Raw genomic sequence first — 27,716 nt, forward strand, 5'->3', positions numbered from 1 at the left:
GTCTCCACCTCCACCCCAGACCTGCTGAGCAGAATCTGAGGTTAAGAAGATCCCCAAGGGACTCATGCACTTTCCATCAGAGAAGGCCCTTCTTAGGAGTTTGAGTGCACTGATGTTTCTCAAAAATAGGCCTTATGAAAACATGGATTTCTCATAAGCTGTCTTTACATAGTAAAGTGAAAAGGATGTGTTATTATCATTTAAATGGCCCATTTTTATTTTAAATATTAAAATAGGAGAGGTAGTATCATTTGCTTCCTTTTAAAAGTAACACCGAGCCATCATTTAAAGTTCTGCCAATTTTGGATTCCAGGGTTCCTGTTAATCCTTGAAACATTTCAGTTTTCATACTGCTTAGCTTGTTTTATTTTTGTTCCTCTGATAGGAGGAAAATTCTGGTTTTGAAGTTCTCACCCCATCTGTATCTTCAAGAGTGGGCTTTGTATGTCTGTCACTCCTATTTTAAATCTTTTGCCAGAGGTATGTCTGAAACCTTAAATGATGCACTTAATTTATCAACTTTGATATGATATAAAATGATAGCTCAAGTAAGTCAAATACGTGACAATAATTATTAATGCCCTATATCTTCATATGTAAACCTACATATTATATGACTGAAATAGAAAACTATTTTGCTATACTTCCATTGTTTGAATTTTCATATCAGATGTCATCAATATTTATGGAAGGAATATAATAAAATAGAGGAAGATATTAATGGCATCCTTTTCCAAAGTAAACTTTATCAAGGCATAATTTGCATATAACAAAGGCATCAAACTATACCTTTAAAATCTGTGCATCTTTGTGGTGAGCACAGCATAACATATAGAGTTGTTGTATCATTATATTGTACACCTGAAGCTAATGTCACATTGTGTGTCAACTACACTCAAAGAAGAATCTCTGCAGGGGTACCCGGATGGCTCAGTCGGTTGAGTGCCTGACTCGATTTCAGTTCAGGTCTTGATCTCAGGGTTATGAGTTCAAGCCCCCAACATGGAGCCTACTTCTTAAAAAATCTATGCATTTTGTTATACACAAATTACACTTCAGTGAAGTTGATGTTTTTTAAGATACCAAGGATTGCCATGATTTGTTGCCTGCTGTCACAATAGTAGTTCAGAGAAAGCCAAGAGAAGTAGACAGACACAAAGCAAAGATTGAGGCATTGATTGGGCAGCCACAGAAAATCAATAGGCCAGTGCTCCTGCGGGGAATGGAAAGATAAAGTCACGTTAATTTGGAAAGCCTGAGACCATTTCTATAGGACTTTTTGTCTTTAAAGTTAGGATGTTAAATTTAATATCTACTGACAAGCTCCAGTTTCCTTCTCACATTCTAATCTGTGTCTGCTTTTTTTGTGTGGCAGATACCCGCCTTTGCCACGATGCTCTCATCCAGCGACTTTGTATCTGCTTCTTGGGAGCTCATTGTCAGAGTTGACGATCCAAATGAGGAGGAGCAGAAAGATGTCACGCTGAGAGTGTCCGGAGACCTGCATGTTGGGGGAGTGATGCTCAAGTTAGTAGAACAGATCAGTAAGTTACTGTTTATTTATGGTTTCCCTATGTTTAAAAACCTCTCTATCGCTAACAGTAAATGGCTGATCCAGATTGTCTGACCATCTAAGTTGTTCTGCTTATGATTCTTGTAATAGCTCAGAGAGTAAGCCCCCTCCCACAGGAGAAAGAAAAATAGAGGATCCTGCAGAAGCCATAAACTGAACCCCGCCTCCCAACCACTCTTGTAAAAACTTGAGTCTTTGGTGACAAACTAAAGCTCCCCAGTGGGTATAAAACCATGTTTCGACAGCCCTATCCCCCTGGTGACATCTAAGGTGACTTCAGGTGGCACGGCCTTCGATTGCTGTGTCAATTCTCTTGTTAATGTTTGATTTTTCAGTGATAAAGTCAGTTCAGTGCTAATGGGTCTTTTACCATATAACCACTATGCACTACTCTCTCGGTATAAAGAAAGAAAGAGAAGTCTTAAGGGTCAGAGTCTTTACATCAGGAATCAACGTGATTAACCTGGAACTTAGTAGTGTTCTATTTTCTCTGATTTGTTTTATCTTCTATCTCAGGTTGTCCAGATGTTGACTTTTCATTTACACTAATGAGATAGAGATTTTTTAAGTAAGTCTTCACTGAAGTATAATATGTATGCAGAAAAGTGTACTTATCATAAGTGTCCCAATCAACAAATTTTCAAAGTCATGTAACTTCCACTCAGATCAAGAAATAGAATATTACTGGGATGCCTGGGTGGCTCAGAGCGTCTGTCTTTGGCTCAGGGCATGATCCTGGGGTCCTGGGATCGAGTCCCACATCAGACTCCTCGCAGGGAGCCTGCTCCTCCCTCTGCCTATGTCTCTGTCTCTCTCTGTGGTCTCTCAGTGAATGAATAAACAAAATCTTAACAAAAAAAAGAAAAGAAATAGAATATTACTGACTCCCCCACCCAAGTATCATTTCTGACCCCTCCCAGTCACTGCCCCACCAAGGGAAACCATTATCCTAAATTCTAACACCACAGGAATAATTTTATTTGTTTTTAAACTGATATAGGTGGACTCGTGTAGGATATACTCTTAATGCATCTGCTTTCTTTCACTTAACATTATGTCTGTGAGATTTACCCATATTGTTGCATAAAGTTTTGGCTCATTTACTTTCATTTGCTGTGTGATATTCTATCATATGATTATGCCACAATTTACCCATTTACCTATTGATGGGCATTTGGGTTGTTTCCATTTTCAGGCTCCTACAGATAGGGCTGCTATACTGCATGTCTTTGGTGAGTATATAGAGGCATTGCTGTTGGGGTATAGCTCAGAGAGGAATGACTGTGTAATAGGACTTTCTAAAATAGTTACAGCATTTGTACTTCTAACAGCATTGAAAGAAAGGTTTTCTGACATAAAGTGAGAAAAAGAGAAACTTTTTTTTTTTTTTACAAAACAAATAAAAGATTGAATATTGGTTCCAACATTGACAAAAGGAAAAGATTCAACTTCAATGTCAGCATTGAAGGAGAGAAAAGAATTGATGCTGACATCAAGAGAGAGAGAATATTCAGCTTATCTCGGTGTAGACACTTTGGAAACTGGGAATCGGGTGGTACTGGGATAAAAGAGCTGGACATTATAGAGAGGGGGAAGTGTCAACTTTAAAGTCCTTCTGTGCACACCTTGGGAGTTACTGATAGTCCTTTGTGATCCAACGTGGAAGGATTTGTTTCTAGTGGAGAAATAATCTTGATTAAAGTCAAATGCCCCTGGCTTTCCTAGAAAGGACCATGGCACTAAAGGGCCTTAGGGAAAAGAACTCAGGCTACTTTAACAAGAACAAAATGTGTTTGTGTCTGTTTCTTTCACTGTATTTAAATACAGTCATGATAAGGAAGGTTCAGCCTCTGTTTTCTACCTGCCCCACCTTAGAGAGCCCACTGTCAAAGGAGACAGGGAGCCGAAAGACCATTTGTGTTTCAGCTCTCACACACAATGGAATGGACCCTAGAGTTCTCTCTTGTTTCACTTCATCGTATTTTCCACTTTTGCAGAAATATCCCAAGACTGGTCAGACTTTGCCCTTTGGTGGGAACAGAAACATTGCTGGCTTCTGAAAACGCACTGGACTCTGGACAAATATGGAGTCCAGGCAGATGCAAAGCTTCTCTTCACCCCTCAGCACAAAATACTTCGCCTCCGCCTGCCGAATGTGAAGACAGTGCGATTGCGAGTCAGCTTCTCCGCTGTGGTTTTTAAAGCTGTCAGTGATATCTGCAAAATCCTGAGTGAGTACCCTGGAGAGGCCCCATGCCCTTTGGACTGTTAGTAAGGGAGGACAGGAAAATTATATGTGCTTTCTGCCTACAGGCGGTTGGTTTTACAGGACACTTATCTTACCCTAGTAAGCATACTTTTCAAGCCCAGTTCTGGGGACTTCAGCCATGTAAGTAGAGTTAAACCAAATGGAACATCATTGGAGTAAATCAGATTCATTTCCCCAGAGCTTAACACTATTTTTTAAGCTTATTTATTTATTTATTCATGAGAGACACAGAGAGAGGCAGAGACATAGGCAGAGGGAGAAGCAGGCTCCCTGTGGCGAGCTGGATGCGGAGCTCCATCCCAGGACCACAGGATCACAACCTGAGCCAAAGGCAGGTGCTCAACCACTGAGCCACCCAGGTGCCCCAGCTTAACACTATTTCAAAACAGATCTGTAGACAGAAAAAACAAACTCATTAAGACTTCCCCCCCAAAAAAAATCATTCCTCTAAGCCATACTAATATCATTATATTTAAGACAAATAAGAAGTTCTATTAAATTGTCATCACCATAGAGCTGATGTATCTTTATTGTTTTTGAGATAATGGTGTTGCAATGTCTTAATTGCTTTACAAACACTTCACTACAGTAAATACCGTATCCACAAAAATTATTTGAGGAGTTTATTTTAAGCAGGAAGGAACACTTAATTAGGGATTGAAAACTAATTCTTACGATTTTAACAATCATTAAGGACAACACTGCCCAAACCATTTATCTGGGGAACCTCTATAATGGAAGTGAACGCTGTGTCATGAAGGTTTTCTTGTTTTATATTCTTTGAAAGTGTGTAGGCACATTCTCTGGCTCCAAGACAAAGATTTGGCATTTGAATACAGTATTTACAACATACGAGTGAGTAATCTGTCTTCCCCATTAAACTATCAACTCTTCATTCATTCTTCCAACAAATATATATTGATTATGTAGCCATTGTGGCAAGTGCTAGGGATTGGTTAGCAATAAAAATAATCCCAAACCCCTTCCCTTCTTGAGCTTACATTCTAGGATGCAGAGACAGAAAATAAACAATGAATGTAAAAATAATTTAAAAGTAAGAAAAATAAGATATTAAAAGGAGATATTTGGCAGAGGAAAAGAAAAGTAAAGCTCTAATAGTATACGCAGGATTAGGAGTTCCAGTGTTGGGCAATGGAGACTGTGATGGTATGAAATAGGGTGAAGGCAGAAACCATTAATTGAGCATGCCCGTGTTCCTAACAATGCCTGGCACACATTCACTGCTCATTAATTGTTAAGTGAACAAATGAATGGAACCTGCTGTTACAGAGCTCACCACCCCAGTGCCCCTCAACCTGGCATTGCTAGTCATTGTTTTGTTTTTTTTTACATCTATTCAACGGAAGCTAAATCAAATTTAGCAATATGATGGATTTTCTTAAAAAGAGAAGACAAGACACAAATCTTGGGCTTGGAGATGCAGGTTTGGTTTGGTTTTGTTGTTTTGTTTCTAATGCTCCTGCTGGAAATTCTGATTCATGTCGTGGTCTCATACATAAATTATACATTTGGAATGGGCACAGGTGTGTACTGCAACCTGACAATTGAGCATCCTTGGTTACAGGGGAAGACGATGGAGCTAAACTGCTAGCCTCAGCCTCAGCACTAAGCAGTATTTAAACTGAAAAATGGCAGCACCTATGGAATCAGTACATTTGCCTCCAGGAAAGCTGCTTTCAGACTAACATCCACATTTCCTTGGCTTTTACTTGGAATCATAAAGCAGCCCAGTGTGGTTAATGGTTACCAGGAATTCTGATTGGCAATGGCAGTTATAAACATATCTGATGAATGGGAAAAATGGGAATTATCTTGGGTTTGAGTGCTCCAGAGGCAGGCCCTGAGACAAGAATTCAAGCACAGGGACACCCAGTGGCTCAGTGGTTGAGCGTCTGCCTTTGGTTTGGCTCAGGGCGTGATCCCAGGATCCTGGGATTGAGTCCCGCATCAGGGTCCCCGCAGGGAGCCTGCTTCTCCCTCTGCCTGTGTCTCTGACCCTTTCTGTGTGTCTCTCATGAATAAATAAAATCTTTAAAAAAAAAAAAAGAATTCAAGTACAAACATTTATTTTGGGGTGTGGAGGTGATTCCAGAAAACACTGGTTGGGGGTGAGGAAGTAAGACTGGAAAGACAAGGCCACCAATAAGAGAGTATCACCAATCCAGTTGCATTTGGGGCAATCGGGGGCTTCTGGGAGATGATGTAAACATGCTTCAGAGCTCTCCCTGCCAGGGGGTGAGGGAGCAGGAGTCTTGTCAGTCATGGAGGGCTGCTCTTGGGAAATGTTAATTCTCTGAACTTATTTCGCCTGTTACATGAACATTTGGGTAGTGCAGACTGTGGCATCCAGAGCAAGCCCTCGGGCAGAAAGACACTTGTCCTAGCTGCCACTAGAAGTCGGATCAGGGTACACTGAAGTGGTGAGGGCCAAGAAGAGATGGGCAGGGCACCAGTGCTGTCTGCCACAGGGATGAAATTAGCAATTGGGCACAGTATAAGAGACAGGTCTCAGAAACTATGATCTATAAAGAAAAAGGTGGGGTTCTTCATTGTTATTAAAAAAAACAAAACTAAAAAAGAAAAAGAGGGAAAAATTGGTAGTAAGTAGATGACTAGGAACAGCAAGTACTGGTAGTTGTTGAAGCTGCGTGATGAAAACATGAGGGGGCCATTCTCTTTGCTTTGGGTATCTTTGAAATATTTTCATGATAAATTAAAAAAACAACTAGAAATTTTATTGGACTAAAGCTTTCTCCACTCTTTGACACACCCACTGCTCCCCCCCCCCACACACACACACACAACCGTTTTAGGAGTCTGGTCTGTTTCTTTTTCTTCTATTTCTTTTTTTTTTTTTTTTAAGATTTTTAAATTTTATTTATTCATGAGAGAAACAGAGACAGAGGCAGAGATATAGGGCAGAGGGAGAAGCAGACTCCTTGCAGGGAGCCTGATGCAGGACTTGATCCCAGGACCCCAGGATCATGACCTGAGGCGAAGGCAGACACTCAACCACTGAGCCACCCAGACATCCCTCCCCTTCTATTTCTACCAAAGGGATGTAATCTAGTAACATTTACTTCTCAGGAATTTCCTGAGCAATCATTTCAGATGCCTAGCATGACTCTTGAGTCTTAGATGTAATTTACTTTTTACTTTTTTTTTTAAGTTTTATTTTATTTATTTTTAGTAATCTCTTTGCCCAACGTGGGACTTAAACTCACAACCCTGAGGTCAAGAGTCACATGCCCCTCCAACTGAGCTAGCCAGGCACTCCCTCTTTTTTACTTTTTGATAGGTTTTCATTCTTCTTTATATTTATTTGTTTGTTAGATATTAGAAGATCAGAAGAACTTTCCTTGTTAAAGCCTTCTGGTGACTATTTTAAAAAGAAGAAAAAAAAAGACAAAAGTAACAAGGAGCCCATAATTGAAGATATTTTAAACCTGGAGGGTTCTCCAACGACTGTAGGTCCACCAGGTATGATTCATGACAGATGTTTTATTGTTGTGTTTCATTCTTGAATCCAAGGATTTTTTAAATCCCAAGAAATCTCCCTCCCCTCTATTCCTCTTTCCCTCATCTCCCTTTTCTTCCCCTCCCCACGCCCCCAAACAAAAAAAGACTAAAATTGCAGGATTTCTGTGATGAAGAAAGGATATGCAATTAATTTTAGAACTCACAGAATTTTTTAAATTAGGTTTGTTTTGTAGCTCATTATTTTTTTTAAGTAGGCTTCATGCCAAGCGTGGGGCTTGAACTCATGACCCTGAGATCAAGAGTCACAGACTCTACTGACTGTATACCTCATTGTTTTAACCTTGTATATTATATTCTGATGAATGCAAAACTTTAGGGAAATTTGCTGTGAATTTGGGAGGAAAAGAAATTAGTTGGATCTCTTCTTGATTCTATCTTCAGGTGACTCTTTCCTGAATTCAATTTTATTTTGCATTGGGCATGTAATGAGAGGGCAGGTAAAAATTCTGGAAAGACGTAATCCTTGTCTTTTTATACAAAAGCAAATCAATCCCTAGCTTGCTTGCAGCAAGAGTCTTCTTGCATAGTATATTCCAATGCAAAGAATAAAGGGCACTTTTCCCATTTTCCTTACACAGACTGCATGGTGTATAAACTCCCAACTATCTGGGTTCTTAAAATTGGCAAGTACTGTTATTTGTTGAAAGGATTTGCCCAAAAATATAGTCCTGTACCTACACTCTTGGGAGATCCTCTGTTCTCTGATGGTGCCAAAACTCACAGCTGAAACAGATTTTTGAATTATTTTTTAAAGGTTTTATTTATTTATTCATGAGAGAGGCAGAGACAGAGGCAGAGGGAGGAGCAGGCTCCTCACAGGCAGCCCGATGTGGGACTTGATCCCGGAACTGAGGGATCACGACCTGAGCCAAAGGCAGACACTCAACTGCTGAGCCACCCAGGCGTCCCAAATTTTTGAATTATTGACAAGGAGATGGTCCCCAACGTTTGTCTGGGTTGGTTTTTATAAGCTTTTACAGCCTGTAAGTTCTCTGCCCTTCCATGAGTCCTCTCCCATCAGCCATAACTCATCTCCTTAGTTGAAATGGTACACAAATTCAAATTCAAAATCCATTTTAGTATGGCAATGTTAGTCCTTATTTTTCCAAAGATTCCTCCCCTTGAACCTCATCTCATTGTGTATGCTTCCCTTCGCCTTTGCAGTAAGTCCTGGCTTATACAGTAAAACCATGACTCCCACATATGACCCCATCAGTGGAACGCCAGCATCATCCACCATGACTTGGTTCAGTGACAGCCCTTTGACAGAACAAAACTGCAGCATCCTGGCATTCAGCCAACCCCCGCAGTCACCAGAAGCACTGGCTGATATGTACCAGCCTCGGTCACTGGTTGACAAAGCCAAGCTTAACGCAGGGTAAGGACGGGGCTCCGCTTTGCTTCTCTGTGTTCACAGCATCTGTGAAGTGATGTTGATACAGTAAGAAGATGCCACAGAAGTGGGGGAGAGGGGGTTATTTAATTTTTAAGTTAGCACGCCTGGGGATTGTACACGATTAGCAAAAGTCAACGCCGCTTTTAGCTATAGAAGGGGAAACTGCCGCCTTTGGTCATTGCCATACATTTAGGGTGTGACATTTATGTTCAGGTAACTCAATGGATTGTCGTATGTGAATACAAATTCTTTGTCCCTATCTATGTGCAAAGTGCATTTGGTGGGATGGAGATCAGTTATAAGTGGCAGCGGGGAGATCCAGGTGGCTCACCGGGCCAACATCCCCCAAGGGGACATCACATCTCCCTTTAAGTGTTTTAATGAGTCCTTCAGCTCTGAAGTCATCTTAGAACATATACCCAGACCACTTCTCAAACCACCATTTCTTTCACTCCCCCCGTTCACCAAATAAAGTCGTTTGTTCATAGCATTCCACTCCCTGTGAGAGCTGGTCCAGCAGATGTCCCCGTCCTGTGTGCTCACATACCCCATCCCCCCTTGGTGCACACACACTCTTCTGTCACTACCTTTGCTCTGCTCCAGGCCTCTCCTCCTTTCATCCTGCTCAAGCTGGCCCTTGCTTGTCCTGTAGGACCCAGTTGCATCCGTCTCCTTCTCAGATAACAGGATTCTAGAGGACTCACTTCCCTGTAGTTGTTGTGACACTCTACTTGCTCCCACACCATGTTCCTTTACTATGAGGCTCACCATCCCCTCACAGGACTGTCCATTCCTTAAGGACAGTGATTGTATCTCAGTCATCCTTATTTCCCCCTAAGGCCTGATAGAAGGGACATTCAGGCCATCTTCTCCATGGGACTGGATGGCATTCATCCCCACCTCATTCTGTTGTTCACTCTTATTCCCCACCTCTCCCACTCCCTCCCCGCTATGCAGTATTTATTTCTCAACTCTAGAACTGTACTATCCAGTACAGGAGCCACTAGCCACAGGTGGATATTTACATATACATTTGAATTTAATTAAAATTAAAGTGTGGCACCAGCCGCATTTAAATCTTCGGTAGCTATGTGTGACTGTGAGTACTCTGTCGGACTAGGCAATATAGAATATTTCCATTGTTGCAGAAAGTTCTAGCCGGTAAGATAGACACAGCATTGAGTCAGACCAGCTGGTGTAGACAAGAGGCAGTGCAGGAAGTCAACAAGTACAGATTTTCATTCTGGTTCCATGACAAGGCCCATGACCTTGCACACAGCACTTAATGTCACTAAGACTCCATGTTCTCACCCATAACACTGAGAAAATGCCAACTGCATTGGCTTCTTAACTGGGTTAAAGAATCAATGTAAACAAAATATATATAGAAAAAGCACTTGGAACGTCATAAAAATTATAATATAAAATGCAAATATAAGCTATTATCAAGTCCTCCCCCTTACAGGTTTTTGGGTATATTACTCGGGCTTTGTTCAAAGAAATATACACACACTTACATTTACATATGTGTGTGTATAAATGTATATATGTATATAAGTATGTATATAAACACATTAGGTAATACTATAACGTGTGTAAAATCGATTGACTTTTAAAAGTCATCCTATTGTTTTCTAGTTGGCTGGACTCTTCACGTTCACTTATGGAACAAGGCATCCAGGAGGATGAGCAGCTGCTGTTACGATTTAAATACTACACTTTCTTTGACTTGAATCCCAAAGTAAGATCCTTGCTCTCTTCTCTCTCTCCTTTTTTCAATGTCAAGGCCTGGAAGCATAAAATTGAGTCATTTAGTTATCAGAATTAGGGTTAATCTGTGTAATCTTTTGTGTAACTCTGCAAGGTTAGACCAATGAATGTAAACTGTCTTTAGATTTTCATCTTTTAGTTTCTAACAAGCATGGTCAGCTGCCCAGCATGGTTCGTGCCACCCCATCCATCCACGTGAACAAAGGAAAAAGGAGAGTGGCTCAGAGAGCTGGAATCCTTAATGCTTAGGGAGGAAGGAGCATCAGAGCCAGGGTTAAGAGCAGGTTTCTGTGAATAAGCCAGGACCCCATGATGGTGCATACCACACTCCCCATCACAGGGCTGATTTGGAGATGAGAAAGAGGCACCATCTGAATGAATGAATGAATGAATGAATGAATGAATGAATAAATAAATAAATAGATAATAAATAAATAAATAAATAAATAAATAAATAAATAAATAAAAGGATGGACCCCAGCTGATTATCAATTCTCATTAAGTACACATCTGCCACCTGAAGTGTACTGGGACAACTGAGTGGTGAAATAAATCCTCTGAATTTCTGCCCCTTCCTTGCCCCTGTTTGGCCAGTTTGTGGAGTTGTGAGTCAGCACTCAGCTGGCCAAATACAGAGAATATAAACTGAGCCACAGGCCCTCCGAGTGCACAGGGTGATTTTATCCCAGTTCCATATGCTTGTTGCTCTTTTCCATTCATTGCCAGGCACTTGTTTGAGGAGCCTGCCTCAGGCCACCTCTTCTGTGTAAACTCCTTTCTCATCCACAACAGTGATTCTGCCTCTCATGGCACTGTCTTCTCCTTGACCCTGATTTTTAAATATGATCTTCAAAGGTACATCTCAAGTTGCACTGCTTCCTCAACTGGCTTCTTCTTCAAAATAAGCCTTATTCCTTGTCACTTCTGTGCAGCTCCTTCCCAGTCTTTGGTTTAGATCTACCTTAATACCCATGGACCTAGCTTGTGACTGGAGCATGTAACTTTCACCAAATCATGGCAAAAGAGCAAATTTTGGGCTCCTCGATAAAACCTTCAGGAGAAACTACAGCTTCTCCTAAAAAGGAGGGGGGTTTTGTTTTAGTTTTTTTCAAGGGTGCTATGAATGATCATGTTTTCTCAATTGGTAAGGAGTTCTCTCCACATGGCTCACAAACAAAACCTATTTGAATCTAATAGCCAAATAGAAGCTGTCAACCCAAAAGTAACAGGAAGACTCAGGCTTTGGGGATATGGCTTTAGGGCACAGGAACAGTGATCCCCAACCACTTTAGAGTTCTTTCCCCTCTCTTCTAGAGTATGGAATGCTATAAATATAACCAAGTTTAGTTCCAAGTTTCTACTAGGTGCTGAGTAGATAGAGGAATACAGAAACTTAAGATGCAGTTCATGTTTTCATAGAATCTACAATCAAATCAAGAAGAGCAAAGATAGCACCCATAATGCCATTGTAAAACAGACAAGACATCCTACAAATGGGAACCAAAGTGGATAGTAGAATCAGGGAGCTTCTCCAGCTTTCAGAAGAGAGATGCAGGGAGGCTGTAGCACCGGTTACAGGTACTGATTAAAATCTCAGATATATAAAATACTAGAATATACAAAATTTCAAAAATAATATATCTTAAAAATATACAACCCAGAATCCATAAAATATTGGTACTTTTTCATAAATCAAAATTTTATCCACACTCAAAAACTATATACAAAGTGAAAAAGTCTTTGCAACACATACTATAAACAAAAGGCTAATATTCCTAATAAAGAGCTCCCAGAAATCAATAATAAGACCAACAACCCAGTAGCCTAATGAGCAAAGAATATGAACACATAGTTAAGAGAAAAGGAACTAGGATGGCTTTTAGCCTTGTATTGGTAAAGATCAAAAAGCTTCACACACTATCTTAGCAAGAGTGTGGAGAAAATGGCTCTCATACCCTGCTTATTGATCACAGTGCAAATTAATCTGATCCTTATGGGAGGCAATTTGGCAATATCTATCAGAATTACAATTCTACATAGCTTTGACATAGCAAATCCTTGGTACTTATACCACAGTTACATTCAAATATGTGGATCAATATGTCTGTACCCAGGAACAGTTATTGCTACATTATTTGAAGAAGAAAATTGGAAACTCCCTAAACATCCATCAATAGGGAAGTGATTATATACATTATGATACATATATAGTGTTGTTGCTAAGAAGAATGAATCAACTTTCTTTTGATGTAGAACAAATGCAAGGTGTTTTATCAAATGAAAAAGAACAAGGTACAAAACAGTCCATAGAGAAACCAGCATTTGTAAGGAACAAGGAAGAGAAGGAGACTTTTTATTATACGTTCGTCTCTTTAGAATTCATTCAAAATTAATTCCTTCAGTATCTATTATCTGTTATTTAAATATGTGAATAAAAAATTTTATAACTCCAATAATTCATAGTATTTTTTAAAAGTTCAATAGAGAAAAGGTACATCAGTTTGTTTGTTTGTTTGTTTTAAGATTTTTAAAAAATGTATTCATGAGAGACACAGAGAGGCAGAGACACAGGCAGAGGGACTCAATTCCAGGGACATTGGGATCACAACCAAAGCCAAAGAGCAAAGTCTTGGGTTTGATCCAATGTCACTTTAATTTCAAACCCATCTCTTATTCCCTAAGAGATCATCCATAGCTCCTTAACCTCTCTGAATTTGCCTAACACAGCTTTACAAAACTGTAAAAAGGGGATACTAACACTTACCTCCTGTATTTGGGGGGACTACTTAGTTAAAAAAATTATAAGAGTAAAAAAAAATGTTCAACCACTGAGCCACCAAGGTGCCCCAGACACATTGGTTTTAATAAGAGTCCTAGAGAATACTGGATTTATATATATTTACATATATTATATTTATATTTATATATACTTTATATATATATATATATATATATTTATATATAATACTGAATTAGCTTCCTCCCAGCTAATAGGGAATCCTCCGTGATTAGATCTAAATAACTCTTTACTGAGAGAGTTATAGGAAGCAGGTCTTGTTATTTGTTCGTTTGGTTGGTGGAAGGAGAGAGGGGTTTACTGAATTGGCTGGATGAGGAGAAACAGGGATTCAGGCAGTAGAGGTGGCAAAAACCATGTGCTTCCAGTCTGGGATTTCTATTTTCAGTAAACCAGATGACAAAAGAAATCTAGGGCTAAGGAAGGGGAAGAGGAGCCAATCCCCACCAAGGGAAAAATTTGTTTCTAAGTTGGGGAAACCACTGACAGAGTTTTCAGAAAGAAAAAAAAACCTATCAGAATGCCTGTTAATAAGTGACCCCTGAAAACCTAGGACCTCGTGATGTTCTAGAGTCTCAGGGGGAACGTGAAGAAGGCCCCAAAGAAGAAATTGCAGAGCTCCGCTGGCTGCCCCAGAGAAAGCCAGTGTTCCTCCATGGGAGCCCAGGTTTATCCTGTCCTTTATAACACCTTGTACTAGATCCTGTTCTCCCATGTCAATTTGTAATGTAAGTAACTTTTGTTTAACCAGTACTCTCTCAAGGAATTGTTTTATTTGGCTTTGGGGGGGTGGCAGGGGAGTTAGGTTTGTTCAGGTGTGGAAGCGATTACTTTTTGTAGATCTTTACTGAGTACCTTTGAGAGAAAAGCCTTATCGAGTGATTTAACTTACTCTCACTAAAACTACAGAATGAGGATTATAGACTCACTGGTGGACAGACAGACAGACAGTACAGGCCAATTCAGATTTTATTGGCAGCACACACACTATTTAGATTTTGTCCTTTTTTTAAGAGTTTATTTATTTATTTTAGAGAAAGAGAGCATGAGCAGGGTGAAGAGCAGAGGGAGAAGCAGGCTCCCCACTAAGCAGAGAGCCTGATGCAGGACTTGATCCCAAGACCCTAGGATTGCGACCTGAGCTGAAGGCAGACACTTAACTGACTGAGCCACCCAGGCGCCCCTAGGTGTTGTCTTTAAACTGTTTGTGAAGCAGAGGTCTTTGTGGGGGGCAGGCGTTGTGGGTTTTGGTGTGTATGGTGTACATTTTTTTAGTTGTTGCATCTTGATTGCCATGTCACTTACATGCTATAAAATTCTAATGTAATGGTTGTAGTACATTCATATGGTTGTGCAACAGTCCAACTGTGAAACACTTGCATCACCCCAAAAGTTTCCTCGTACCCCATCCGTGGTCAATCCTTGCCCCCAGCCTTAGCCCACCACTGGTCTCTGCTTTCTGTCTCCAGCCCTACCTTTTCTGGAAGTTTCACATTGGTGAAATCATACAGTGTGTAAGCTTGCACATCTGGATCTTTCACTGGGCAGGTTTCTGAGGCCCCCCTGTGCTCTCACGTGCCCCAGGAGCACGCTCCTTCTTACTGCTGCACCACATCCGCTTGTGCATGAGCCCCATTTATCCGGTCACCAGTCAAGGGACACCGGAATGTTTGCAGTTTGGAGTTGTCATTAACAATGCTGTTGTGAATATTTTCACGTGTGTTCTGCTTGGGTTTGTCTGGGGAGGCTAGTGGGGCTAGCTCCTGAGGGGTGCCATGCCACCTGGCAAAGTTCCCAAAGCAAAGACAGACTTTCTTAAGGTCCTTAGACTGACAGCTCCCAGCCTGCCACACATTTCAGTTTGCATTTGTCTTGCCTTGACCGTGTCCTGAGCACTGCTGAGAGGGAACATGCCTCCATGGAAGGTTCCATTTCCCCCTGCACCTTGTAGCAGTGCTATTTGCTGGTTTGGGCTTGCTGTGGATCTTTATACCCCTTATCTCACCTTTTTTCTAGTGTGTATAAGGTTAGTGCAAAAGGAAAAATAAACTAATGCTAACCAACCCGTGATAAATCTGTTTAGACAATCTATTTTTCTATTCCTCCTCCATATTTCCCTCACAGTCATTTTCTTTTTTTTCCTAAGGATATAGTAAATTGTGTACCCATGGGAGGAAAAAAATAGAAGTTATGGTTTAATGGGTACAGAGTTACAGTTTCACAAGAAACTGAAGAGAGTCCTGTAGATAGGTGGGGACAATGGTTTTTTCCTACCAATGGAAGTGTGATAAAAGAGAGGAAGAAACAATGGAATCTGTTTGGCCTCTTGAAGAGGCTCTGGAAAATATTTTGACAACAGAAGTTCTAAGTTCAGAAGCAAAATGAGCTGGGGCAGTGGAAAGATAGGTGTTTGTTTCACTTACCTGAGCAAAGTTTCTTGCATCTAATTAACAAGGAATGGCTTCAGTTATTGCAGAGTTTTTGTACTGAGAAATATAAATATGTGCCCCCGCTCCCAACCAACACACATCTATCTACCTGTTTCTTTCTTTAGTACGACGCTGTCCGAATAAACCAACTCTATGAACAAGCCAGGTGGGCCATTCTCTTAGAAGAAATTGACTGTACGGAAGAAGAAATGTTGATCTTTGCAGCACTGCAGGTATAGAAATTTCAGTACCCTTTCTCTGGAAGAAAACAAAGCAAATTTGTTTTCTGAAAGTTTCATTTTCTTCATACTGTTTTTGTTTTCTTCAAGGAAAGAACTGTGAAGGAAGCCAATTTAAATTTAAAATATTCTTCATAACCTACACAGGTGCCCCTCTTATATAAGGCATTGGTATTGTGATTCTTATGTCATCCCCCCTACCAGTTCAACCAGTGATGGCGAAGAATCAAGTTGGAACATTGGCTACCCATAGATCTCAAAATAATTCAGATTAAAATGTCATTTCCCCTTCATAGGAGGGAAATCTCTTTCCAGGAGGTGTTTGGAACTACAGGGGAGTTGTCTGCAAAAAGAGGAAAGGGCTAATGGATGCGTTTGTGTTTATAACATTTCCACAACCTCTGTTTACATTGTAGTATCACATTAGCAAACTGTCCTTGTCAGCTGAAACACAGGATTTTACAAATGAGTCTGAGGTGGATGAAGTAGAAGCAGCACTCTCTAATTTGGAAGTGACCCTAGAAGGTGGAAAAACGGACAACACTTTGGTATGAACTTCTCTGGTAACTCAGAACTGTGGCTGTGTTCTGATGGACTCTGACAAATGTAAATGAGCTCTTTTTTATCATAAATAAGAGAATATTTGACCTGATTTTGAAAAAAGAAAACATACTTGTCACAAGCTTAAAGCTAACAAGAACTGACTGGCTTTTCTCAGGTCAGTTCTGGAAGGGATTGTGAGATATGTTCAGTGCTATTAATGACAGTACCTTTGTATGTATTTCTTAGGGATAAGCTGTGCCATATGAGGGAAAGACTACCACCACCAAAGGCTTTTTTTTCACTCATAGGGATTCTGGAAGTTGTCCCTTCACTCAGATCAAAGAGAACCACCCAGTCTATTGTATGGCTGGCTATGAGAATTGGAGAAGATGCTTCACAGATATAAAGCCTATTCTCTATTGACCTAGTCATGCCCCACAACTGGGCAAGGTTGACACAGTGGGGGCCTTTATTCTGGGACACCTTTTTGACTTCAGGAAGTAGACAAAAAACTTTCCAGTTACACAAAAATAATACAACTATTTTATCATCTCCTTATCCATGAAATGTGGCCAAAGGGTGGCTTTATAATCGGAATGCCTCTCTTGTTTGAGTCATCTTTTGAGTGCCATACTTTTGTTTGGGATTCGTGGGAGTCACTGTTAGTTTAATCCACATTGAATTAGATAGGTGGATCTATTATAATTAGATATAAATAAGAGAAAAAAATGAATCACTATATTCTATGTATTTAATGCCTGCTTCCTTATGATTCATTTCCTTAAAATGGGAAGTTGGTGTCATGCAAAAGCAAATACTTCATACAAACTAAATGCCAAGATTCTATAGCAATTCAGAGCCTGTCTCACATTTATAGGAGACACAGGCCCCATGAAATTGGAGTTCTCTTTTGTTGACTTCCTCCACTAACTAGATATAATATTTATATACTCTGAGAATATACATATTCTCAGAATAAATGAAAAAATTCTCTCCTCCCTCCTTCAAAATTTTCATGTGATGCTAAACAATAGGCTTTTCATTTAGAAAGTAGGCACCAACCTACACTGCAGAATGAACTTTGAGCCAAGTTCCTTTTGAGAAGTTAATCAGTGAACTAGATGTAGCTAGATTTACTGGCTCTGAGACAAAATTTGTAAAATACTTTGTACATAAAAGTAGTTTTTCTAAATCAGCTTTTTAACTTGAATGGTAGTGCCTGGTCACTTTTTTTCATCTCTTTTTTCATTGGTATGACACATGACACATACAGAAAAGCAGGAAAAAAATAAAACAAAAATGTACAGGTTAACAAATGTGTATTATCACCCAAATCACCACCCGAATCAAGAATGAGAACTCTGCGTGTCCCCCAGAAAGCCCTGTGTGTGCCCCATCTCACTCCTGCCCACTCACCACCTGCTGGGGCAACTACTGGAAATCTGGCTAGTATAACTGAGGAACTGAGTTTTTCATTTAATTTCATTTTAATTAATTCAGATTTTAATAACTCCATGTGGCGACTGGCTACAGTATTGGACAGTGCAGGTATAGAGTCTCAACACCACCTAATTAACTGCTTATGAAATGTTATCTATTTCTCCTTAGGAGGACATTACTGATATCCCTAAACTTGCAGATAATCTCAAGTTATTTAGGTAAGTCACCCTTAAAGGGGAAGGGAATTATTCTTAACAAAGCCTTGCAGGTAGAGAGTCCAGGAATTTAAATTGAACCTGCACTAGACAGCTTCCTGGTTCAAAGGTAAGGTAAACAAGCATGATGTCTTTGGCATCAGACAGACAATGGGCTGAATCCTAGCTTGACAACACACACTAACTAGCTAAGTTACCTTGGGCATTGTCATGTGCCTGAGCCTCAGTTTCTTGAACTATAAAATGGGGGATATACCTGCTTTTTGGTTTATTGGGGGGATTGAATAAAATAACATATATGAAGCACTGAGCATGGTACCTGGTTCATAGTAAACAGTGGTGCTCAATAAACAGTGGTGTAAATATGGCTGGTGTCAGCAGTTAGTGAACATATATGCTAGACTAGACTAGTCATCCCTGAGGCTTAAGATTTGACACCACGTGAAGGTTCTTCCATGGTTTAAAAATCAGTTGTCTCTAGAACTTTGGTGCTGGGCTTATACAGAGTAGTCAACTCGGTTTATCTACCTTTGCCTGTTAAAATGTTTCTGATAAATACCCCAGTCACATCAGATCAATCTGAAACTACTAAAAGGGCTGAAGAGTTTTTTATTTCTTGGAAAGAAAAGACTGCCACATTTGTGATGGTGCCAGGGTGTGTTAAGATGAAAAGAATAAGGCTCCTTTAAAGTTCTATCAGTTACTCAGGTCACTTTATGGCTCGTTGACTTTTCTTAACAAACAGACACTTCAGTAGGCCAGTTGGCTTGAAAAGAAACACAAGTTGTTGTTGATAACACATGATGCAAAGAAAGACTTAGAAAGAGTGAACAGTAAATAAAGTATAAATGAGAAACAAGCATCCAAAGGTAACAATTTTTTTCCCTGGGTTACTACAGGTTGCTTTTTTTTTTTTTTTTTTTAATGTGGTCTCATACAATAGGATCCTTAGTTTAGCTTTTGTGGCATAAATGGTTGCAACCATACATACTGTTATCATCAGAGCTACAGAAAAAAACGGTAGTAATTTGAATGCACGAATACGTCCTTATAATTTTTTAATAATCAGTGTTTTTTAAAACATTTTATTTATTATTCATGAGAAACACAGAGAGAGGAGCAGAGACACAGGCAGGGGGAGAATCAGGCTCCCCGTGGGGAGCCCGATGTGGGACTCAATCCCCATCCCCCGGGATCATACCCTGAGCCAAAGGCAGACACTCAACCACTAAGCCACTCAGGTGCCCTAGTAATCATTCGATGAAGAGAATAAGTTGCCATATTCTCTGCCTAGAGGAAATCTGGCTCTTCACAAACTAAATAATGACAGTTCCCTTTATATAGATGTTTTCAGTGAAGGAGATGACATTCTGGGGTTAAGCCCTACATCCCCTTCGCTCTGGTGCGATTGCTTTGCTGAAACCCACAGAATTGTCCTCATGTTTCACAGTGGTCACTATATCTGCCAGGGTCTGAAGATGTTGACTTTAATAGATAATATAGTTCATGGAAGAAAGAAATGAAGGAGGAAGAGAAGGAGGGAAGAACTAAAGAAGAAAGGAAACAGGAAGGGGGGAAGGAGAAAGGAGACTAGAGTTCTACTCCTTCTCCTCAGCATTTGTGACCCTTAAAAACTCTTCATTTCCATTTCCTTGGGCTTCCTTTTCTTACCAGTAGAAAAGCATTGAGCTAGTCCTGTGGTTTTTAATGGATCTTTCTGTTTTTAACAGTGAAGCTCTTTTTTTCTAAACAAAATCTATTGAACTCACAATATAAACAATGGACTTTGGTTTCCAGTATCTGATCTAAATGCATCTGATCTAAGCCAAACTTCGGTCTTGCTATAAATATGTCTGAGAGCTAGATAAAGTAAAAATAGAGACCAGTGTTAAAGTGAGACTGGGAAAGTCCAGCTTGCAGGAAATACAGAGGGAATCTAAATCTACAAATGAAGCCTCCAACCCACAGAAGGATTTGGGCCACAATGTAGATTCTCATGGTTTGGGACTGGGATTTTAATCCCTGGGAGAGCTAGGAGATGAAGCTTCGGGCCTATTGTAAGGTTGTGACACAGGACTGAGGCCAATGCCTCAAGGCAGGAACTTGAAAGGGACGCCTTCTCTGTTTAACAGGGAGTATAAAAACTGTCCATCTGCCACAGGAAGCCGTAAGGAAGTTCATCCTTGCATGGGATTCTATGTGGGGAAATGAAAAGTCTCTCTGGAGAAATTGGAGCCAAGTCCTGTGCCACATGTGAATGTAGAACTAAATTTAAATGTCTTGTATGATAAGTGAATTCTGAAAAAAATAAAATAGAAACTGGCCCAGGACCACAAAACCTGTGAAGCCCTACCAAATGTAATTACAAAAATACTTGGAGGGAAGTACTCACAATCTAGCATCTATGGGTCTTCTAGAGAAAACAATAACCCCCTAAAAAATGAGCTCACAATAAAAACTACCAACCATGGGAGTTCATGAACCACCATAAAAGAAAGACAGAAGACCCAACAAACAAGAAGATTAGTAGTTTCAGTAATTCTAGGTAATAGAACAATCTGAAAAAGCCATAAAATAAGTGTTTAGAATCCTTTTTTTTTTTTAAGACTTTATTTATTTATTCATGAGAGAGAGAGAGAGAGGCACAGAGACACAGGCAGAGAGAGGAACAGGCTCCATGCAGGGAGCCCAACGCGGGACTTGATCCCAGGTCTCCAGGATCACGCCCTGGGCCAAAGGCGGCGCTAAACCGTTAAGCCACCAGGGCTGCCCAGTGTTTAGAATCCTTAAGGAGGGTGATGGGCACTAAGATGAGCACTGGTGTTAGACTATATGTTGACAAATTGAATTTAAATAAATATTTTTTAAAAAAGAATCCTTAAGGAAATTAAAAGATAAAAATCATCTTCGTGAAAGAGAAGAGGCAATATTAAAAAGGAACCAAATAGAAACTCTGGAAATTAAAAACTTAGTTGTAGAAATTTAAAATTAAATAAGCGCACTGATTGTCAAGTTGAAAAACACAGTTAAGGGGCACCTGAGTGCCTCAGTGGGTTAAGCATCCAACTCCTGATTTCAGCTCAGGTCATAATCTCAGGTTTGTGAGAGCGAGCCCCAATCTCAGGCTCAACATTGAGCGTGGAGCCTGCTTAAGATTCTCTCTCCCTCTCCTTCTACCCCTCCTCTCACTCACACAAGTATGCACTCTCAAAAAAAATTAAAATAAGTTATAAAAATAAAAACTCAGTTGAATAAAGAACACAAAAAGGTAGAAATGAAAAATGCTATAGGTAGGATGAAAAGTTTCAATGTACATCTACTAGGAGTTCTAGAGAGAAACATGGAAGGCAGGCAAGTATTCAAAAAAGAAAACTTGGGATCCCTGGGTGGCGCAGCGGTTTGGCGCCTGCCTTTGGTCCAGGGCGCGATCCTGGAGACTCGGGATCGAATCCCACGTCGGGCTCCCGGTGCATGGAGCCTGCTTCTCCCTCTGCCTATGTCTCTGACTCTCTCTCTCTCTCTCTGTGTGTGTGACTATCATAAATAAATAAAAATTTAAAAAAAAAAGAAAAAAAAAGAAAACTTAAGAATATTTCATAATTGTTGAAGACAAAAATCCTTAAACTCAGGAAATGTAAATCCCAAGCAAAATAAACCACCATAAATGAACATCTTACTAAGGCCAACCATTGATCAGAGAAAGTCTTTAGATCAGAGAGAAAAGACAGATTTCCTAGCAAGGAAAAGCAGTTAAGTGGGAGCAGAGTTCTTGTTGGCTAGGAAATCTCTTGAAAGTATGAAGAGAAAATCACAGTCAATCTAGAACTTTCTGCCCAACCAGCCTTTCAAGATTCTACATTATGCAAACCCATAAATATAAACCAGACAAGATACAATCCTACTACCAAATTACATACTTCATGAAAAGAATGATTTATGTCCAAACTGTAAGGTGTGACCACTGTTGGAGAGATTACTTTTGGAGTAAATAAAACGGCTCCATTAGAGGATTACAGGGAGAGAAGCCACACATAAAATTCATTCATTGCTTCATTCACAGGTAAGTTAGTATAGGCAAGGAGGCAAGTTACTGTAGCAAAGAAGTCCCAGGCCGATTTACACGATGTGCTGTATGGGAGATTATCACTGAGATTCATGTTATAAATACAAGACACCCAAAATACAGTGGAATCTTCATGATACTTCAGAAAAAGAGAGTGACCATGAAAATCTTTGATCTCCCTAAGACACCCTGGTTATCACATGGAAAAATACCTGGAATATGCACTTCTTGTTTTTTCAAAAGAACGTGTTCCAAATTTATGACCTGTCTCTGATGGCAAGTGGCCGTCAGTGGTAAACCTCTGAGTGCTTTCAAAAGAATAAATACTCTTAACCTCTCCTTTAAGAAATTGTGAAATGAGTGAGAATCTAATTGGTATTTGAAAGAGACTAATGGTGTGAAGAGAGCATTTTAAAAGCACTTATTTGGAAATGTTTCCATTGTCGCAGTGTTGCCAATAATGATACTGCCTACTAAAACAATATTCTCTTGCCTTAAATTTTGATTACATTTGTCCTTTAAGCTGTGAATCTGCTCAAAAGGTGGGGGAAGTGGAATTGTTGAAAACCATAGGCCCCAAAGGCATCACTTAGACCAAGTCACCAAGCTGGGGCTTAACACCTAACTAATTGCAATTTCAGCTTCCCCCGGAAATTAGTCTTAACCAGTCAGAAGGAAATTTTCTGATCAGCACCAATGAGGTCATTTGTCTCTTGGGCCCTCCATCTCCCAAAAGATGAGGTAATCCCCTAATAAGACCTCCTGCCCTTCCCCACAAGGAAGGTGACCTTGCCTGAACCTGTCCTTTCTTTTGCAAATAACTTTCTCACCCCACCTTCCTTCCTATGACAACCTTCCAATTTGTACCACTCACTCCTCAGAGCTCCCCTCTACTTGCCAGATGGGATACTGCCCAATTTATGAATCACTTAATAAAGCCAATTAGATCTTCAAAGTTTAAAAAATAATAAAATAAAACAAGGTTGTCAGCATACCTTTGAAACTTGGAAACGGTTTTTCTGTGTTAAACATCATCTAAATGAAGCAATCCTGTATTTGAAACCCACTTATTAAAAATATAAAAATGCAACCTATTCTGATTGATTTGCATAAGTGAGTGATTGACACTGGGGAAAATGGAACTCAGTAGCTTTGTTCTAACAAAAAACCCCAGAACTAGGTAGATGGCATCATACAATGGACATTGTGATTTCATGAGCATAGCCAACAGCATACTTCCTCATCTGGGGCTTATGTCACTGAGTAACAACCTCCCTTTTTGAACCAAATTGAACTTTTCATATTCATTTTTAATTTCTATATTTATATAGGTTTTACATATATATTGCAAATGTTACACAGAAATAATTATAAATATGTTAGGGGATGGGTATTTATTATTGTCACATAATACATATGAGTAACATTATATATTAAAATATTCAAAATATTTTAAAGATGAGGTGTACCCAGTTTTATTTTGGAGATTACTGGCCTCGGGAATCACCTTAGGAAAGCTTACTTAAAATGCAGGACCCTAGGCTGTAACCTGGACCTGCTAATTATGAGTCTCTGGGACTAGGGCCATGCTTGGGTATGTCTAACAAGCTCTGATGAACCACCAGAGTTTGAGAACCTTCATTCTAGAAAATAAGGTCTGACGCCTTAGCAGAACATTCAGATTCCCACCCTGGCCCTACCCTTATTGTGCCATCCCTGTCTCCATCATCCCTGATCCCCATCATCAGTCACAGAAAAGCACCCCCCCCCATTTCCATTGCTCAGCACAGTGCCCAGTATGAGAAACAGTGTTCAAGAAGTGTTTGACCCAATTCTTATTCACAGAGTGCCCAGCTCTGACTTACCTTACATTTTGTATATTCAGTTACCACCTTCTGAAATTTCTCTTCCCTTTTCCTGCAGTCAAATTCTTATCCATCCTTCATTCTCTGTTTAAATGCTATATCCTCTGTAACTCACCATGCTACACATCCTTGTCATGTGACTTGGTGTATTTTTTTTTAGTTAATGTGTGCATTTCCCTCTTGACCTTATGGACTCCATTAAGATTCAAATGACTGCCTCATTCTGGATATATCACGCTCCATCCAGCCACCTTCTCCACTTCTTCCCCAACCCTGTCCTGCCCCAGCCTCTGCAACATGGAATAGGAGCAATCATCATTAGCTTTGGGAATGAATGGAAGCAGCCTGAAAGATGAACTAAACTGGGAGACGATAGCAGGGGGAATCTTTCAATATTCTTGAAGTCTAGTTGAAATGGAGATGAAGAGTTTCATTCTTAATTCTGGATAGAAATATTTAAATACCTAGGACTAAACCGAGATCTTACTATCTTTTGATTCTAGGCTTGTATTTAGATTTTATTTTGAAAATACTAAAAAAAAAAAAAAAGAAAGAAAAGAAAATACTATTAATTTTGGAGAATCTGAATCTGATTCTTAGACAAATAACCTTCTAAATATGTTCCTTAGAATGATCATAACTACAACTTTCAACATGACAAATATTATTTAAATGCAGGGGTTTTCTAAATCCTGGTAATATTAACTGCATATGATGTTTTACAATTTTATTCTATACTTTTTATGTAACACACTGGTTTTTAAATGAACATCTTCTCCCTTATACATGTGTTAAGGACAATGCATTTTTAGCTAAGAAAAGTCTAGGACTGACATGTTAAAAAAACTTGCCCCAAATTATGTACGAGTGGGGTTAAAAATAGGCTTCCTCTCTTTCTCGTTCTCAAATGCAGAAATCCACTGCTCTAGCATAAGATACCTTGATTCATCCCCACAGCCAGGACTGCTCCATGGAACCATGGACAACGTGTATTATCTTTTCTCTGCCCAGCTGTATTCCCTTTCCTACTCCCCAGCTCTCTCATGTTTTCTATTTTGAATGACCCAACACTTGTCATTGGCACCACCAACCCAGAGTACAAAGTGTTCTGGCCCCCACAGATATCACTTTTGGAGATCTTCCCCCAAAACATTTTTTAGTAACAGTAGAATCTACATAGATTATTAGCTGTTGGTTTTTGTGATTTCCATGATTCACTGGGAATTCTCTGGTTATTTCTCTTAAGGATCAAGAGGAAACTATAGAAAAGGTTGCTTACTTTTAGATCTAGTTTTTATGCCTGGTACTTTGAAAGCTGTGCTGTCCATATGGACAGCTTTTTCAGATCCAAAAAGAATACTGAAATTACAGAGATCCTCAGATTCATGGATGTTTCAATAATCATAATAATAATAATTTATTGAGCACTTCAGTTATGCCAGATCCTGTGATAAGCACTTTCAGAGATTACCTCTTCTCATCCTCACAGAAACCCTGTGAGTTGGAGGCTGGTACTATCCCCATCACACAGAGGCAATACACATGGCCCAAGCAGATGACGTGTCTTCCCCAAGGTCACATATTAGGCAGTAGCAAAGCCAAAGTGGTTTGAATCCTGAGATTCTGCATTAACTTCTACATCTCTTATTAAAAACCTCACTTTTAGTTTTTAGAAGTGAGTTCACAATTTAAAAATTACTTTCAAAAATAAAGAGTATGTTGTTTGAATAGCTTTCTAGAGCATCTTGATCCCCTTGAAATCTGCAGTGTGTCCCTACATTTCTGGATGCCTTCTAGATGTTAAAATGCTTACTGTACTTTAATTTGCAGGCCCAAGAAGCTAATGCTAAAGGCTTTCAAACAATATTGGTTCATCTTTAAAGACACATCTATAGCCTACTTTAAAAATAAGGAACTTGAGCAAGGAGAACCAATAGAAAAACTAAATCTTAGAGGTAAGAAAGTCCTATGTATGGGTATGGCTTGTCATGACCCAACCAAGACCCAATGAAGCAGGGCTTACTTCCAGAGGAACCTCTCAATTTCATTGGTTTCCACATGGCAGCCTGCCTGCAGATCCTCTTCCCCACGGAGCATGGACCTGAAATGTGGTGCAATAACTGTGATTATTTGCCTTCTGCTGTCCCTTCTTCCCCCGTATGTCCAAGTCTACAAAGTGGTGGTAATTGGTGTCATCCATGTAGTACATGAGGCATTGTAGGGTCTGGTCTAAATTCCAGAATGGTTATATTTAATTCAATGTCACTTTAGTTTCCATTCTAATTTCTGAAAGTGGCTATGAGTGTACTGGTAACACCATCAACTGAAATATTTAGCTAACCAGTGCACTCAATTCCCTTATCATTGTGACAGTAAGAGAATTCCCTCTGCTTTGGTTTATTTAAAAGTTCATATTCATCACTCCATGTTACTATGAGTTAGCATAGCCAAATTGATCTGAAAAATGAATTCAATTGATGACATATTTAAGAAAACCACAACAGAAAATATTTTTTTGTTATCCAAGCGAATTGTTCATGAGTCTTATTTAGTTATCCTTTAATTAATGTTGTCTGCTTGCTTCTCAATTTTTCAGAGGAGAACCAAATCTGAAGGGCTTATGTTCAAAGTGTTTCTTTTAGATGCACATCTGATTTACATAACAGATTTCTCAGAACTTGGTCTTGTCCCTGCCTTTTATCATCCAGGCTGTGAAGTTGTGCCAGATGTCAATGTAGCAGGGAGAAAATTTGGAATCAAGTTACTAATCCCGGTTGCTGATGGTATGAATGAAGTGTATCTGAGATGTGACCATGTAAGTAAAATCACAAAAATGCTAAGTCCTTTCCCCTTTATTGAGCCTAAGGACAAACCAGCTGAGATGTTGTCTCAAATCAGAGCACTCATCAGTCAGCTGTTGCTTTGTAACAAACAACCACAAAATCAAATGACCTATATCAATAAACATTTGTCTCCGAAACACAGGTGGGTAGGCTGGGGCTTGGATGATCCAGCCTAGTGTCACCTGGACAGACCTGCTTCTAGCAGTAGGTCTGACTAGGCCTTCTGGAAGTAAAGCTCACTGCACTTATTCTGGGTGCCAGACTGCCTGGGGATGCTCTGCTCATAGTGATGGCAGAAATGCGAGAGAGGAACTACAAATATGGAAGACCTCCTAAAGCTTGGGCTTGCAAGTAGTACACTGTTATTTCCACCCACATTCTTTTGGCTGAAGTCCATGGTGGGGCTCAAAGTCAAGAGGTAGGAAATTACACTCTGGCTCCAATGAGACAGATTGTAAAATTACATGGCAAAAAGTGTGAATACCAGGAAGATGAAGACTGATACCAGTAATTCAGTGTACCATACCTGCTGTTGCTCTTTAGAATTCCACTCTTTAAATGCATCCCCTCTGCTTCTAGGACTACTCCTCTTGGCTCCCCTAGGCAAAGAATGAACACAAACATTACAGAGCAATAGAGGCCACCACTGACTGGTTCAGAGCCCATCAGTGGACCTGATTTCTGCTTTGGAATTAGAATCTTTACTAAGGTTA

At 39.8% G+C, this 27,716-nt stretch overlaps 1 protein-coding gene and 1 long non-coding RNA gene across 3 annotated transcripts in view; one reads left to right on the forward strand and one right to left on the reverse strand.

The window, feature by feature from the left end:
- FERMT1 (FERM domain containing kindlin 1) overlaps positions 1-27,716 on the forward strand; it is a 36,550-nt gene that overhangs the window by 1,837 nt on the left and 6,997 nt on the right. Inside the window, exons 2-12 of one of the 2 annotated variants that reach the window (XM_025469343.3) lie at positions 386-480; positions 1,376-1,544; positions 3,571-3,804; positions 7,197-7,343; positions 8,568-8,781; positions 10,438-10,540; positions 15,921-16,028; positions 16,451-16,582; positions 18,186-18,235; positions 25,991-26,115; positions 26,869-26,975. In XM_025469343.3, coding sequence (XP_025325128.1) covers positions 445-480; positions 1,376-1,544; positions 3,571-3,804; positions 7,197-7,343; positions 8,568-8,781; positions 10,438-10,540; positions 15,921-16,028; positions 16,451-16,582; positions 18,186-18,235; positions 25,991-26,115; positions 26,869-26,975 — 1,425 coding nt within the window. In that variant the 5' untranslated portion in view covers positions 386-444. Of the gene's footprint in view, positions 1-385; positions 481-1,375; positions 1,545-2,768; positions 2,806-3,570; positions 3,805-7,196; positions 7,344-8,567; positions 8,782-10,437; positions 10,541-15,920; positions 16,029-16,450; positions 16,583-18,185; positions 18,236-25,990; positions 26,116-26,868; positions 26,976-27,716 lie in introns of those variants that run through there. The other variant, XM_049100374.1, reaches the window with a different exon arrangement.
- LOC112673621 (uncharacterized) overlaps positions 1,379-27,716 on the reverse strand; it is a 40,726-nt gene continuing 14,388 nt past the window's right edge. The window contains exons 2-4 of the long non-coding RNA XR_003144951.3: positions 27,530-27,602; positions 26,184-26,261; positions 1,379-1,501 (exon numbers count right to left, since the gene is read on the reverse strand). This is a non-coding gene — a long non-coding RNA (uncharacterized LOC112673621). The remainder of the gene's footprint in view (positions 1,502-26,183; positions 26,262-27,529; positions 27,603-27,716) is intronic.

The sequence above is a fragment of the Canis lupus genome, chromosome 24 (genome assembly GCF_003254725.2).
Source record: "Canis lupus dingo isolate Sandy chromosome 24, ASM325472v2, whole genome shotgun sequence".
Lineage (NCBI taxonomy): Eukaryota > Metazoa > Chordata > Mammalia > Carnivora > Canidae > Canis > Canis lupus.